This window comes from Heloderma suspectum, chromosome 1 (genome assembly GCF_057233095.1).
Source record: "Heloderma suspectum isolate Gila_16-S chromosome 1, 16-S_ref, whole genome shotgun sequence".
Classification (NCBI taxonomy): Eukaryota; Metazoa; Chordata; class Lepidosauria; order Squamata; family Helodermatidae; genus Heloderma; species Heloderma suspectum.
The window spans coordinates 373,277,710-373,295,364 of NC_139458.1; the positions used below are offsets into that span (position 1 = coordinate 373,277,710).

General features: G+C 41.7%; 1 protein-coding gene across 9 annotated transcripts in view; it reads right to left on the reverse strand.

Moving 5' to 3' along the window:
• Positions 1-17,655, reverse strand: part of SMYD3 (SET and MYND domain containing 3) — a 551,565-nt gene that overhangs the window by 59,788 nt on the left and 474,122 nt on the right. Inside the window, exon 11 of one of the 9 annotated variants that reach the window (XM_084828288.1) lies at positions 282-10,128. The exons of 6 other annotated variants lie outside the window; for them this stretch is intronic. In XM_084828288.1, the coding sequence (XP_084684414.1) occupies positions 10,053-10,128 (76 nt within the window). In that variant the 3' untranslated portion in view covers positions 282-10,052. Of the gene's footprint in view, positions 1-281; positions 10,129-14,698; positions 16,513-17,655 lie in introns of those variants that run through there. 2 more of the 9 variants (XM_084828290.1, XM_084828289.1) reach the window with 2 other exon arrangements.

Here is a 17,655-nt window from a genome sequence, read left to right on the forward strand (position 1 = left end):
AAACATCTGGAGGGCAGCAGGTTGCCTACCCCTGCTCTACTGAACATGGCTAGTTACACTGATGTGACATGGAAGCACACACATACACACACAGTAACACTGGTCTGTTTTACTTATAGACCAGTGGAGACTGATGGCTCCGATGTCAGTGGGACAGTGAATCCACTCTGGTTTTCAGTCAGAACCTGTCAGAACTCTAAAGGAGCTACCCAAGATGCTCCTTTAGAGTTCTGACTGGTTCTGACTGGAACCCAGAGTGGATTCACTGCCCCACTGACACTGGAGCCACCAGCCTCCACTGCTACAGACACACCTATAAAAATGCATACAGAGCAAAGGGAAGAAAAAAAGATGCTTGGGAGCTACAAGGAGTAGGCCAGGTAAAAAGAAGTCTTGGTGAGAGATTGACAAATAAGAAGCAGTGACTGGTTCTAGGAGACTTGGGTGGCAGGCACAGCAGGGGATGTTTTAATTCCATACAAATCTGTGAGACTGGGGTTTCCAAAACTCCATTCAATTATTTTGATCTCAGCTTTACATCTCTGTTCACGGGTGCTTCCAGACTGGCAGCTCCTCGTACTATTCAGCCATTTCTCTTCCACTGTTAGCTATAAGCAGAATTAGAATTGGCTTTACACGCTGCAGGGAGTGCTGCACTTGTCTTGTATGTACATTCTGCTATGTTCTGTCCTCACTAGTGGGTGTGACTGTATGAACAACCCGTCTGAGCAGCCATTTTTAAATCCCAGCAATCTTTTAAAAAATCAATGCTTTAAGCAGTACACATGTCAAAATCCGACTTCATCAAATAGATTTAAGAGCGGCATTAGGGTCAAGTACCTGTGGAGATAGCACAGCAGTTCCACCATTTGTCTAAAAAAAAATGCAGGTTGGTTTTTTTTAGGTGTATGAGAAAAGATGGAAGAAGCCATGAGAAAACACACAGAGATTTGATGATGAAGTTGTGTGGATGCCTGATAAGAAGTGAATGAACACTGTCTGCCAATTCCATATTAAATGCCTAGTGTGGAAGCATCCCAGATTTGAAATAGTGTTTCATAAAGACTGTGTGCTTCGTACAGTTTCTGTTTCCAGGAGAGAGAGAGAGAGAGAGAAATAATCTTTTACAAGAAAGAAATATTATTTAAATCTTTCTTCAGCACACTAGTTAATACTTTTCCAGCACTGTAGCTACTCTGGCTTTGTTGGGGATCTGTAATAGCCAGTCCCATGTTTACATACGTTCAAACAAAGATTCAGCTAATGAAAGAGATGCATGCTAAGCACTTTCATGAATCAGTCTGCCTTACGGCTTCCATCTGCTCTTAAAAGTTTCCCAGCAAGCATACACGGTGTCACCCTTTTGCATATTTCCATTGCCCTATCCTAAACACACTTAGGCTGCTGACAGATTAATGCTTAGTTCACTTGAGGTATACATTCTTTGTTTCTTACACATGTTCTTATAAGGAAATGGAACTCAGTAAGCACTTAATCACAAGTTTGGGTAATGTTATTGTACTGAAAACAATGCCTTAACTTTGCTTCGCTATCAGACTAAGGTATCTCTGTATAAGCCATAGCTGTCACCAGTGCCGCCACGATCCCAGGAAATTGAGTAGCTTTTGTAATTCTTAATTAAACAAGGTCTACTGACAATTTGCCAATGGATGGCTAATGGTCCAAAAATGGAAAGATAGGGAAAACCTGGAATTCACCAAACACATTGTTTGTGGCCTAATTCATTTCTATCAGAATAATTTGTTTTAAAAGGATGACAGTGCAATGGAAACTAACACTCAAACACAGTTCAGTGGATATTAACTCTATGAGATTTAGGGCCTATTTTCACAATGCAGCCACAGTACATTTGGATTGGCACACTCTGCAGTAGCTGCTGCTTCTGAACAGTCTTCAAGAGCAGACCCAAGTAGAGCGCATTACATTTTTCTTGAGACTTATCGAGAATGGTACGGTCCTGTTCTCGAAAAAGGAGTATTCCTGGTATATTAGATGCACCAGATAGGAAACAAGTCACTACGCTAGTTAAAGCTGGATCCAGGAGTTGTCTCAGACTTATACACATTGGGGGTATGTGGGGGATACCTCGCTGGTAGAGCACATGCTTTGTATACAGAAGGTCCCAGGTTCAATCTCCAACTCCGACATCGCCCGGTAGGGCTCAGAAAGAATCCTGGAGAGTCACTGCCAGTCAGTGTACACAATACTGGGCTAGATGGACCAGTGGTCTGTGTCAGTGTATGGCAGCTTCCTATGTTCCTACGTACACCACACATTAGTTAACAACTTTTATCCCAGATTGAGTATTCATATCTCATCACTAAAGAAAAGTAAATGAATAAGTATGCTAACCAGCATGACAACCCTTGATTTCCTTTCTACAGGTTATACCCTTTTCTATAATGTGCAACTGAGCTCTTAGAAACATACTCCACTTTAATCTGATATGAAAATCAGATTGTAAATACTGTTTTCAACAAATATTGAAAACAGTTGAGGTTTCAGTGTTTGAGGTATGAGGGAAGAGAGGGGGAAATGCCTCTGCTTGTACAATCAACCAACTACTATTCTCTTTTTGATGACTGTCCAAACCTGGGAGTGCTACCTAGAAGGCAGACATGCCAGAGAGACAATATGCAGACCAGTTGTGTCCAGAGTCCAGACAGAAAAGTAAGAGATAAGAAGGTATGTAGGCAGGACATTATCTTCTGAAGAGATATCATATGCTTTCCATCCTAAAATGCCAAATGGGTAATATTGGCTTAGGGTTTAAAAGCCATTTGAAAAAAGCAGAGGCTTCAAGATAAATATAGTGGGCAGCCATAAAATGAGTTCCCTACGATAACCTATCTCCATTTCTTGACACGAGCCAGCAACCTGTATGCTATGATCATCAGCCATGCTCCATAACCCTGTGACCTTTTGTGAAATTTCCGGGGAAATGACATGAGACATGAGAGGGTACAGGGTTTATACAATGAAACCCTCGGTCAGTGCAAGGCACAGTATTTTTCCACAGCCATGAAGCTAAACAGCTTTAAAAATAAAAATAAAGAACAATTTTTAACTTTAAAATAATGTGCCAGTTTCACAAAAAGCATATCATATGGTATTGGAAGAATTAAGATTAAGCTTTAATTTAAAATATTGTAATGGGTTACTTTTTGCGAAGTTGGTTTTTGGCTACTACTTTAGATTGTTTCTAAACAATGGATTATAAATAGAAACTAATCAAGGTATAATGAAGAATAACAATACTGATTTTCCCAATATAGTAATGATACATTTTCTCTCTTAAATTTGAGACTCTTCCCCATTTCAAGTTTACAGTATATTTTTGCTAGTGTGGCAGCATATGTTAACAGCTCTACAAACCTACACCTTTTTCTTTATTTGCTAGAAATGACTAGATTGAGCAAACACAACTGCTTTGCTATGCTTAGGGATGTGCATACAAACATAACTTGAGTTCATCAAAGTTTTCCAAATTCCACTTCGAAGCTTGTTCTATTTTGTGTCTGTATCAGATTGTGCTATTTTGGGTTTTTTGGGGTTTTTGCATGAAAACTCATGCTCTTTTTGTACGTATTTTCCCAAATGTACACATTGATTGTGCGCATCTTTGAAATGGACACATTCTTCTCCCATTTATTAAAGTGTGTTTGTGCACATTTTTCAAAAGTACAAATGTGCCTGCTGTTGAACACTTTTGGGAGGGTCTGTGAATCACACTGCAATCTCGGAGATGTACAGATTTTGACTGCAGATTGCATTGAAGTCCATGTTCAGTCCAGAAAGTGCAAACTGGTTAATCCTGATGAAAAATGAACTGCGATGGATTTCTCATATGTCTCTAACTATGCTATGCTTCTAGCAGTGGGCTTTCATTTCTATCCATTTGCAACAGACTTCTGAAATCTAGTCAAGGTAGCATTAATATACACTAACTCCTTGTAGTGTATCACTTCTAGGAACACACCTGAGTACAGAAAGGCAATTACGATATGCCTGGTGGCAATAATGAGTTTTCTTTGATTGTGGATCCCCACCCCCACCCTGCCCCAATCCTTGAGAGCCAGTTGACATGTCCTTCCAAAGGTGCATAACACAGCTGGGGAAAGCTGATGATATTGCTCTTTAGCAAGTGTTTTCAGCTGTGACTCTTTAGGGCAGGGGCGGGGAACCTGTGGCCCTCCAGATGTTGTTAGACTACAACTCCCATTATCTCTGATCATTGGTCTTGCTGGCTGGGGTGATGGTCATTGGACCCCAACAACATCTTAAGGAGCACAGGTTCTTTACCCCTGGTTTTCTGTGTTGTCTATTGCTGTTTAAACATTACACAATAATTTGTGTGTGAAGCACCCAGCACAGAGAAAATGGTGAGATCAACCCACATAGACAGCCACTCAAACACGTGGATTGCTGTGTGGAGCAGCCACCACAGGACTGTAATATTGTGTAACCTCCAGGCAACTATCTATGTGAATCCATTAATTTAATTAATTTATATCCCATCGTTCCATGAAAAAAATCATGCTCAAGGCCCGGTTTTGCTTAGAGGAATCTGTGTATGAGAGCAAATTGTTCTCCATTTTAGCCTTGGCTTCTCTGCACAAACAGGTAATAAGAAGGTCAGATTGTATCAGATATTATGGGATATTTTGGTATCAGAAAGTTTATCATTCTTATCAAGAGTGCCCTTTTCCCCGTCCATGTCAGCAACCAGAAATGTCTGGGTCCTCAAATATCCTAGTGTCTCACCTTGACAACTCAGGCCATCCTGGTAATTTTCTTTCTCACACCCCCACCTCCTTTTTTTCTTCCTCCTTCTCCTCTAGACTGACATTTCAGGAGTTATTTCTAAGCGTCATATGATGTTCAGTTTATGGTTTCGAGTAGTAGCCAACAGTAGCCAAGTACTAGTGCTAATGATGTTGCGCTAGCATAAACCAACGCTTCCACAGTGTAACCAGCCCTTGCTAGAGCAACAGGAGAAAACAAAATTGGTGGTGTGGTGGCGCCGTAGCAAAAACGGCCTTCTTTTTGTCGCTGTACCACCTAGTTTCGGTGGCAAATCCCTGCTTTTCCCTGTTGCGCTAGCAAGCACTTAGTTACATTGCATAAGCCTTCGCTTACGCTAGCTAGTACAATGTTACTAATGCTAGTGCTGGGATACTGATTATTCACAAATGGGAGAAGGCACAAAGAGGGTCATGACACTAAAATATGGATAGCATGCCAATTTTCATTCACAAATGAACGTATGAAGCTGCCATTTAGCCCAGTATTATCTCTCATGGCTGGCAGCATCCTCAAACAGAGGTTTTACTCATCTCTGCTTTTAACTGGAGATGCCAGGTATTGAAACTGGGAAGTTAAGCATGTGCTCTACCACTGAGTTATGGCATTGATATTATCTATTCCCATTTAGTAATTCCGTCCTCAAAGAGACCAGTGCCTTCAAAGGAAGTAACATACCCATTCTTCATTTACCTGAGTTCAGAATCTGTTTCAGTGAAATCAAAGAGTGTTCTCTTATAAGTCACATTTTTGACACATGCAATAAATTGCAATAAATTGTGAGATCCTAGAGCTTTTTTCCTCCCTCTCCTGCCATTGATAGTCTGGCACCCAGTCTTGTATTTAATGATATCTGGATGCTCCCTGAAGACTATAAAGAAGAAAGCCATTCTGCAAACCCCAAAGAAGAAATATTTACTTGCTTCTTCCCTTTCTTTCACTATCTATTTGAAATTACTTCCTTTGTCCATTTTTTCTTTGTCGTTTCAAGAGAATGCAGAATGAAGATTGAAGTTTGAGTGGAAGTTTTCCATGAGGCCAAAATCACTGTGTTTACAAAATGGTTTTAAAAAACACACACACACACACACAATTCCCAATCACAATAACTGGCCTGCTAAATACTTGAAGAAGCGTTTCTGCCTAGACCAACCTGCCTGTGTCTTAAGATCTTCAGAGAAGGCTCTTTGCCAGGTTCCTTTGCCAGGGGGAAACCCAGTGTGTATGTTCTAGGTGGAGAGCCTTCTGTGTGGTGGCAGCTCTTCTCCAGAATGCTCTCCCCATTGATGCTTGACTGGTGCTGGTTTGTTTTATTTTATTCTGCTTTTTATGTTTCTGATCGTTTTTTATTTTGATGTTGTTTTGTGATTTTATTTAATTATACAGTGACATATTTTGGTTTGTTTGCCTCTTGTATACTCCCCTGATATCTTAGGATGAAGGGCAGATTAAAAATATTGTAATAAATCAATAATAATGAATAAATAGATAGTTAAAAAACAACCAAACAAAACCTGCATGTTGTAATAAGATCTGCTTTTGTGCAATTGTGGACATCCATTTTACAGCCAATTTCAGACATGGTGCCATCTTGGAAAATGCACAGATTCAAATATGGTCATCAGCTAAAAAGAGGATTTTGTTGTTCTTGTTTATAAATATATTTAAATTTTTCTATATTATATTTTCCCAGGACTTTTAAATCTGTTTAAGCCTGTTACATCTGTTTTAGTCCACTTTTTATTCCATATTTCTCAAACTTTATGCTGCATCATATTTTACTGTCATTCTTATTGTTATAGTTATTGAATTTGATTTATTTCATATTGTAAGCCACACTGAGGTCTCTTTGTTTCTGTGTGATCTATAAATGCAGGAAATAAATAAATAGATGCAAATAAATATTTTAAATTGGTTAGTGAATCCATTCTGGGTGATGACAGAGAGAAACAACCTAGACTTATAGACTGGTCACAGTGCATGTTTTGTCAAGAACCAGACAACAGCGATTTGCACTGATATGAAAATAACACTGAGGCATTACATGATGTAGTTTATATTACCTTGGCCAACTATCTCAAAATTCAAAGATAGTAATGCAGTACCTACCCATTGATATTAATCAGTAGGGCTTGTATGAAGGCCAGGGTGAAATGAAAACACACACAAACCAGCTGTCAAATTACATCTGTATCCAGAGTACGGCTTATTGATTCTTCATGGATCATGCATGTATCATACTTTATGGATCATGCATCAAAAGTCATGGCATTATTATTCAGCTAGTTCTCAACAACATCATAGCTTCTTGGTTTTTGATCATAAAGTTATACACCAATTGGAAATATAGCCAAAAACCAGAATAACAGAGACTGACTTTGTAAGTCTCTGTACTTCAGACTTCCAATGTATGGGATTTTTTTAAAAAATAACTTTCTATACCACCCAATAGCCAAAGCTCTCTAGATGGTTTACAAAAATTAAAACCACAAAATACAGCATAAAACAATATAAAATACGAAAGCTGAGGGAGCAATCCTATGGCTGCTAGACAGTGGCTAGATGAACATAAGATATAGTGTTATCTGGGAACTGACCTCGGAGCCCACACTCCAAGGTCAGTTCCCAGAGAACCAACCTTCCCCCACTTCCGCGCTGCCTTTGAGGCAGCGCGGAACAACCCTGTCCTACGTGCTCACAAGAGGAGCACGGAGCGGCCAAAAAGGGGCATGGCTGAGGGCGTTCTGGGGCGGGTTGAAATGCCTGTACGACACAGCAGCCTCCTTCCCCACTCCGTCCTCCCACAGCTAGACAGCCGCAATCAGCTGTCTAGCCAAAAATGCAGAGCAGGAGAAGCGTGGAGGGAACGATCCCCTTCGTGCTTCTCCTGACCTGCTTTGGGTAGGTGGTCTCCTCTGAGTTCAGAGGTGGCCGCCTATCTGGATAGGATTGCACCCTTAAAACTACATTATAAAAATACAACCAGAATAAAACCTAGCAGCAATGCAGAGATTTAAAACACAGATTTAAAACAGCAGAGCTAAAAGATTAGAGTGCTAAACTGCTGGGAAAATAAAAAGGTATACAGCTTGCGCCGAAAGGAGTACAACATAGGTGCCAGATGAACCTCTCTAAGGAGCTCATTCCACAGCCAGGGTGCCACAGCAGAAAAGGCCCTTTTCCTTGTAGCTGCCCACCTCACTTCCTTCAGCAGGAGCTCCTGGAGAAGGACCAGGGGGGTGTTTCCACCAGCAATTTACTCCAAGCTGGCTGCATGTTGAGGTCGTTAGGGATACATGACGTCGTGGCCATCCAGCAGCCACCCTGGAGCTTATCAGGAAAAACACGGATTTCCTAAGACTGCTTGAAGTCTGATTCTTTTCCTAAGTCAGGTTCTTTTCAGTACAGTTGCTGTGTGCCCCAACCCCCGCATTTACTTTGGGTATGCTAGCCCTGCCCAGGGGTGTGCCTTTCAGGTGGTCAAAGGGTGTTTCCTGTGTGTTTCCTGTCCCTGCACAAACCAACAAGAAGGCCTTCTTAAATGAACAGTGCAAAGAAATCGAAGAAAACAATAGAATGGGAAAGACTAGAAATCTCTTCAAGAAAATCGGAGATATCAAGGGAATGTTTTGTGCAAAGATGGACATGATAAAGGACAAAGAAGGGAGGGACCTAACAGAAGCAGATGAGATTAAGAAGAGGTGGAAAGAATACACAGAAAAACTATACAGGAAATATAGGGAAGAAATGGAAGCAGTCACAGATTTTATTTTCTTGGGCTCCAAGATCACCGCAGACGGTGACTGTAGCCATGAAATTAAAAGATGCTTGCTCCTTGGGAGGAAAGCTATGGCAAACCTAGACAGCATAGTAAGAAGCAGAGACATCACCTTGCCGACAAAGGTTCGTATAATCAAAGCTATGGTTTTCCCAGTGGTAACGTATGGCTGTGAGAGCTGGACTATAAGGAAGGCTGAGCACCAAAGAATTGATGCTTTCAAACTGTGGTGCTGGAGAAGACTCTTACGAGTCCCCTGGACTGCAAGGAGGTCCAATCAATCAATCCTAAATGAAATCAACCCTGACTGCTCATTGGAAGGACAGATACTGGAGCTGAAGCTCAACTATTTTGGCCACCTAATGCGAAGAGAAAACTCCCTGGAAAAGACCCTGATGCTGGGAAAGATTGAAGGCAAAAGGAGAAGGGGACGGCAGAGGATGAGACGGCTAGATAGCATCACTGATGCAATGAATATGAACTTGAGCACACTCCAGGAGAGAGCGCAGGTCAGGAAGGCCTGGCATGCTATGGTCCATGGGGTCCTGAAGAGTCGGACATGACTGAACGACTGAACAACAGAGATCCCCCTCAATTGACATGGCACAGTTTAAAGCCCAATTCCCTAAGTATGGTAAAGCGCGATCCCGAAGCTTCGATTCTCCACTGTTTGGTTTACTAGATATCCTCCAGGTTCAAATGGGGGCTGGTTTGCATCGTTGTGTTTACTGCTCTCTTTCCCACAACAAACCCATTACTGTCTCCTTAGAAGTAGCTCCCCTTGTGGTCAATGAGGCTTGCCCTCTGAATGCCCACATCAGAACTTACAGAGATCCCCCTCAATTGACATGGCACTGTTTGTTTATTTATTTATTACATTTATATCCCACCTTTCTTCCATCATGGAACTCAGAGTGGCTACATGTGGTTCCCAGGTGATATCCCCTCCAAGCACTGACCAGATTCAAACCTGCTTAGCTTCAGCAAGGTGGCTGCCTCATCTGCCTTCAGACTATGCCCAGTCCAAAGCCCAATTCCCTAAGTGTGGTAAAGCGTGATCTCGAAGCTCTGATTCTCCTTTGTTTGGTTTATTGCCTTGGGCAGTAACTACTGCGACCCTTTGTTATAGAGATCCTGCTGGTTAAAATGGGGGCTGGTTTCCCATCTTTGTGTTCCCCACCCTACCCCTTTCCCAGCACAAGCATGTGTGTGTCTACTTGGAAGTAACTCCCACTGTGCTCACTGAGGCTTGCTCCTGAAATGCAGGTGCATCTGGACTTTCAGGGGAAAGGAGAAAGGGGGGGGGAGGGGGGAAAGCCTCTTTTATTGGTTGAGCAGCCTAGTCAGATGATGTTCACTCCAACCCCCACCCCCACCAAGAAGTATGTTCAGTGAAGTGATTTTTACTGGTGCGGAGAACCTGTTCATGGAGCCCTGCATGGACCAAAGCTCAGCAAAGCTGATTCTCTTTAAAAAATCTGGTAGTCCTCCATTTGCTTCTCCTTCTGTTGTGGTGGAAACACGGCCTAGGAGAAACATTGTGGAAAACTTACATACCCTCGGTCTTTCAATCCCTGTGCCACCTCCCTCGCTGTTTTGAACAGCCCCCCCCAACCCTGCAGAGCAGATGAGGGGTGCAGGGGAAGGGGGATCAACAAATTTGCTCCCTCCCTGCTGACAGAAGCCTCCACTAGATGAAAAAGTCTTCCATCAATGGGTGGACAAATTGATACAACCTTTTGTTAAAAATTATGTTTATATTACGTCTATCCATATACTGTGTAATTGTTTGTCTATTTTCCTGTGTATGCAGAAATAACACACATCAAAATAATTATAGACATATTATAAACCTGCTTCTGTGTTTCTCAGTGTATATGAATGCTCACAAATGGATCCAATGTCAGAAAACATAGAAATGACACCATATGAATTCTCATATGGAAAGGTTTAAATATGGAAAACAAAAATGCCCCCATTTTTGTGTGGCTACCATATTGAATCTGTATATTTTCCAGGATGGCTAAATATCTGAAATCAAATGCATACCTGATTATCCACAAGTCTGCAGAACAGGACTTTTTAGTCTCAATGTGTAGTTTTCTTATCAGTAATTTCAGTTAATATCCCAGTTACAACATTCTAGAAAAAACCCACACCCATAAGGATTACCCACTGGCTCACAGGCATTAATTTTTAAACACCAGCAGCCCCTACTGGTAATATATACTATTCCATTTGATTTTCTTTGTTGCAGTGTTTCAAAAAGAAAGGAGGGGAAAAAAAAACCTTGAGAATCAGAAAAGGCGTGTCTTACATCTGTCATATTTAGATCTATTTAGCTGTTGTTAGCCACTGCAGCTATCACACATCCTACAAACAGATTTATCTGATGAGGAAAAAAATAGAATCAAATTGCCTCTCTCATGATGCCTTAAATGAAGGCAAACTAAGGGCATGCATCCATAAAATAATGCTCTACATCTATTAATTGCTATTCACTTTGCTACAGGAAGACACATTAAACATATAAATTGGCTGTGCATAAACTGGAGCAATCATCACTTTTATTAACCTAGCCACTGATTCTATTCACATATTTACAGGGTAGAAAGAACCTCTCATTTAGGAAGATCTTTTATTTCACAAATCCATTATGAAAATTCAGCAATCAAATTATGCTGGATTTTGCCATGTTTTCCTCACCGTATGATGGATTGACATTGTGTTTGTACGCACCATCTATTTTCAGTGACAGCACAAATGGGCACTGCAACATGTGGGGAGTGCTCCTATTATATGCCAACAAATGTGGAACACTCAACAGTGGCCACAAGACTGGAAAAGGTCAGTTTACATTCGAATTCCAAAGAAGGGCAATGCCAAAGAGTGTTCAAACTACCATACAATTGTGCTCATTTCACATGCCAGCAAGGTGATGCTCAAAATCCTACAAGCATCCCCTTCATGGATCACTGCCTTGTTGTGGTGAAGGGGCTTGCGTAACTCAGTGAAGCCATAAGCTATGCCGTGCAGGGCCACCCAAGACGGACAGGTCATGGCAGAGAGTTCTGACAAAATGTGGTCCACTGGAGAAGGAAATGGCAACCCACTCCAGTATTCTTGCCAAGAAAACCCCATGGAACGTATCACAAGGCTAAAAGAGATGACGCCGGAAGATGAGCCCCTCAGATCGGAAGGTGTCCAATATACTACTGGGGAAGAGCAGAGGGTATTTCCAAGTAGCGCCAGAAAGAGTGAAGCGGCTGGGCCAAACCCGAAAGGACACTCAGCTGTGGATGTGTCTGGTGGTGAAAAGAAAATCCGATGCTGTAAAGAACAATATTGTTTAGGAACCTGGAATGTCAGATCAATGCATCAAGGTAAGCTGGAGGTGGTCAAACATGAGATGGCAAGATTGAACATCGACATCTTGGGAATCAGTGAACTAAAATGGACAGGCATGGGTGAATTTAATTCAGGTGACCATCATATCTACTATTGTGGGCAAGAATCCCTTAGAAGAAATGGATTAGCACTCATAGTCAACAAAAGGGTGGGAAAAGCACTACTGGGGTACAATCTCAAAAATGATAGAATGATCTCAGTACGAATCCAAGGCAAACCATTCAACATCACAGTAATTCAAGTCTATGCCCCAACCACTGAGGCCAAAGAAGCTGAGGTTGATCGGTTCTATGAAGACCTACAACACCTTCTAGAACTCACACCAAAAAAAGATGTCCTCTTCATCATAGGGGATTGGAATGCTAAAGTAGGAAGTCAAGAAATCACTGCGATAACAGGCAGGCATGGCCTTGGTGTACAAAATGAAGCAGGACAAAAGCTAATAGAGTTTTGCCAAGAGAACACGCTGATCATAGCAAACACTCTTTTCCAACAGCACAAGAGACGACTCTACACATGGACATCACCAGATGGTCAATATTGAAATCAGATTGATTATGTCCTTTGCAGGCAAAGATGGAGAAGCTCTATACAGTCAGTCAAAACAAGACCTGGAGCTGACTGTGGCTCAGATCATGAGCTTCTTGTTGCAAAATTTCGGCTTAAATTGAAGAACGTAAGGAAAACCACTAAACCATTCAGGTATGACCTCAATCATATCCCTTATGAATATACAGTGGAGGTGAGGAATAGATTTCAGGGATTAGACCTGATAGACAGAGTGCCTGAGGAACTATGGACGGAGGTCCGTAACATTGTTCAGGAGGCAGCAACGAAATCCATCCCAAAGAAAAAGAAATGCAAGAAAGCCAAGTGGCTATCTGATGAGGCTTTACAAGTAGCTGAGGAAAGAAGGGAAGCAAAAAGCAAGGGAGAAAGGGGAAGATATATCCAACTGAATGCAGAGTTCCAGAGAATAGCAAGGAGAGACAAGAAGGCCTTCTTAAATGAACAATGCAAAGAAATCGAGGAAAACAACAGAATGGGAAAGACTAGAGATGTCTTCAAGAAAATTGGAGATCTCAAGGGAACGTTTTGTGCAAAGACGGGCATGATAAAGGACAAAGAAGGCAGGGACCTAACAGATGCAGATGAGATTAAGAAGAGGTGGAAAGAATACACCGAAAAACTATACAGGAAAGATCTGAATGTCCCTGATAGCCATGATAGTGCGGTCACTGTACTTGAGCCGGACATCCTCGAGAGTGAAGTCAAGTGGGCCTTAGGAAGCATTACTAACAACAAAGCTAGTGGAGATGACAGTATTCCAGCTGAGCTATTTAAAATCCTAAAAGATGATGCTGTTAAAGTGCTGCATTCAATATGCCAACAAATTTGGAACACTCAACAATGGCCGCAAGACTGGAAAAGGTCAGTTTACTTTCCAATTCCAAAGAAGGGCAATGCCAAAGAGTGTTCAAACTACCGCACAATTGCGGTCATTTCACATGCCAGCAAGGTGATGCTCAAAATCTTACAAGCTAGGCTTCAGCAGTATGTGAACCGAGAACTACCGGAAGTACAAGCTGGGTTTCGAAGAGGCAGAGGAACTAGAGATCAAATCGCCAACATTCGCTGCATCATGGAGAAAGCAAGAGAATTCCAGAAAAACGTCTATTTCTGCTTCATTGACTATGCTAAAGCCTTTGATTGTGTGGATCACAACAAACTGTGGCAAATTCTTAAAGTGATGGGAGTACCAGACCACCTTACCTGTCTCCTGAGAAACCTGTACGAGGGTCAAGAAGCAACAGTAAGAACCAGACATGGAACAACTGAGTGGTTCAAAATTGGGAAAGGAATACGACAAGGCTGCATATTGTCACCCTGCTTATTTAACTTATATGCAGAGTACATCATGAGAAACGCCAGGTTGGATGATTCACAGGTCGGAATTAAGATTGCTGGGAGAATTATCAACAACCTCCGATATGCAGACCATACCACCCTCATGGCAGAAAGCGAAGAGGATCTAAAGAGCCTCTTGTTGAGAGTGAAAGAGGAGAGTGCAAAAGCTGGTTTGAAACTCAACATTAAAAAAACTAAGATCATGCCATCTGGCCCCATCACTTCCTGGCATATAGAAGGAGAAGAAATAGAAGCAGTGACAGATTTTACTTTCTTGGGCTCCAAGATCACCGCAGACGGTGACTGTAGCCATGAAATTAAAAGACGCTTGCTCCTTGGGAGGAAAGCTATGGCAAACCTAGACAGCATAGTAAGAAGCAGAGACATCACCTTGCCGACAAAGGTCCGTCTAATCAAAGCTATGGTTTTTCCAGTAGTAACGTATGGCTGTGAGAGCTGGACTATAAGGAAGGCTGAGCGCCGAAGAACTGATGCTTTCGAACTGTGGTGCTGGAGAAGACTCTTACGAGTCCACTGGACTGCAAGGAGGTCAAACCAGTCCATACTAAAGGAAATCAACCCTGAGTGCTCATTGGAAGGACAGATACTGAAGCTGAAGCTCAACTATTTTGGCCACCTAATGCGAAGAGAAAACTCTCTGGAAAAGACCCTGATGCTGGGAAAGACTGAAGGCAAAAGGAGAAGAGGACGGCAGAGGATGAGATGGCTAGATAGCATCACTGATGCAATGAATATGGACTTGAGCATGCTCCGGGAGAAAGCGCAGGACAGGAAGGCCTGGCGCGCTATGGTACATGGGGTCACGAAGAGTCGGACACGACTGAACGACTGAACAACAACAACAAACCATCCCATTCCCCACCTGGGCCAGATCTACACCTTGTGTCATCTCATTACGATCCCATTGTGGTAATGCTGTATCCCTCTGAACATTTATACCTCTTAGGACGCAAAATGACATTTGTGGCAGTATTTTGGATAATGTGGAAGAAAAAGCAGGAAATAACACTACAAAAGCAGTATATAGAGTGTGGAATGCATCCCAACAGTTACCAGTGGACTTCAATACTTCTATAAAGCAGTAGTGTAGAGCCTTAGTTTTCTATTGCCTCGCAACAGCACACTCAGTCCTCATTGGGGTGTTTCTTTCCTATGCTATGGTTTATTTTCTAAGATTTTTTTGTGTTTCTGCAAACGGTGGGATTTCCCTGAGCCTGCTGATGCCTCCCTCTTGTGCCTGCATGGTGCCTTTTTTGCCTACATAAGGATTCACACTTGGAGAATGAGTTCGCTATTATTACAAAGGATTTCAGTCAGGCTTTTATTACTTCTTTTTTTAAAAAAATAAAATCGGTGAAATAAGAAACCAACTTCTGAAATGCCTGATGGCTAGGCTTTTTGCAGGACTATGCTAGGATGATTCTCCACTTTAAAAACGCCAAAGGCTCTAAAACTCTATCCTTGCAGCAGCACCTAATACTGCCAATATTCCATTGCATGGATGTCCACAGAAATAATTTGGAGTCACTGGCCTCAATCTCTACAGTCTGTATACCACTGGCACCTCTACCCCTTGTACTATTACATGGTGCTAAAGAGAACCAAGAAGGCCACAAGGGCCTGTATGGGTGGTTTGCTGCATTAATACTATCTAATGTATTTTGGAACTAACCTGCAATGAACAGCTTTAATTTGTCAATTTAATAATGCAGTAAGAGTCTAGACAGACAGACAGCTGTAATATGTTCATTAAACAACGATATAGTTGGACTCTAGAGAGAGAAACATAAAGCAGATTCAAGTAATCTCCACACTCACCCACCCCACATAGGATAGCAAACATTATATGGCTTTCTGTTTAGAGACAACTGTCCGTAACTGGTAGTTACTGGACAAAGCACTTTAATTTAATTAGATGAAATGGAAATGTTCACATGTATCTGAGGTAAGGAGATAGGTAGACAGTAAATATTCATAATCTGGGAACTGAACAATTCAGGTTTTCATTTATACATAAAAAAGTCTGGCAGTCTAGCTAAAGTCAGCCATCCTATATCCCACTGAAAGCTATGGTATTCAAACTGAACGGGAGCCAATGGGTTTGATCCAGACTTGGCCATAGAGCAGACCCATTGAAATAAATGGGATTTAAGTTTGTTATTGTTCAGTCGTTCAGTCGTGTCCGACTCTTCGTGACCCCCTGGACCATAGCACGCCAGGCCTTCCTGTCCTCCGCTCTCTCCCGGAGCGTGCTCAAGTCCATATTCATTGCATTGGTGATGCTATCTAGCCATCTCATCCTCTGCCGTCCCCTTCTCCTTTTGCCTTCAGTCTTTCCCAGCATCAGGGTCTTTTCCAGAGAGTTTTCTCTTCGCATTAGGTGGCCAAAATATTTCAGCTTCAGCTTCAGTATCTGTCCTTCCAATGAGCACTCAGGGTTGATTTCCTTTAGGATGGACTGATTGGACCTCCTTGCAGTCCAGGGGACTCGTTGTCTGTCCACAGTCCGAAAACATCAATTCTTCGGTGCTAAGCCTTCCTTATAGTCCAGCTCTCACAGCCATACATTACTACTGGGAAAACCATAGCTTTGATTAGACGGACCTTTGTTGGCAAGGTGATGTCTCTGCTTCTTACTATGCTGTCTAGGTTTGCCATAGCTTTCCTCCCAAAGAACAAGCGTCTTTTAATTTAATGTTAATTTAAGTTATTTAAGTTTTAAGTTAGTCATGACCAACAAGTCCCATCGATTTAAATAGGTCTACCCTAAGTACGACTAAATCTGGATCCAATACAATGTATCTGGCAAATGATTCATTTTTACGAATTATAACTGTACGTCTAATATGCTTATATTTAATTTTAACCAAGTTATTCAAAAATGAAAAATATAATATCTAAATACTTTAAAAAAAATCTGATTTAAATTAAAAAGAAATCTGTGTTCTTTTTATGTTTTTTATTTAATCATCAATGTATTTATAGGATGTTCAGATCCTGTAAGATTCGCAGGAGCCAATCAAACATAGCAGCATTATAGCAGAACAAGAAACTTTTCTTTGAACAGTAAAATGCTGGCCTAGCCTTCCTCCAGAACAGTAGGTAAAGGTGCAGTCCTATGCATGTTTGGACAGGAAAAAGTCCTACAACATTTTTGTAGGACTTTTTTCTATCTAAACATGCGTAGGATTGTGCCCTAGGAGTCCAGACCTGGCATCTGGAGCCTGATCGTGTTCTCTCACCATAAACAGTAGTGCAGCTAGGTAGTTTTAGACTCTGGACTTAATGGCCTTATGGGGGGCTGGGTGGGATGGGGGGCTTTAGAAGACCATGTTCAATGACTTCAGCTGTGAAACACACAACTAAAATTTCTCTTCTCCCCCCACCCACTATCACTCCTTGCTTTATAACTGGTTCTACATTCCTGTTATGTTGGAGCAAAGGGAAGGAAGGAAGGAAGGAAGGAAAGAAGGAAGGAAGGAAGGAAGGAAGGAAGGAAGGAAGGAAGGAAAGAAAGAACCACACACATCCATTTCTCAACCGTGATTTTTTAAAAAGAAAAAAATATTCTAAGCATTCTGGAGTTTGCTTCTACTGCCCTTATGCTAAATGGATCTGATGCTTAAATGGTCTCAGAGATTTCTCACGGTGTCCTACTGCTGAATAGTGGGGGTTACTAGATATCTATGCATAAAGAATATACAGTTAATTTAGAA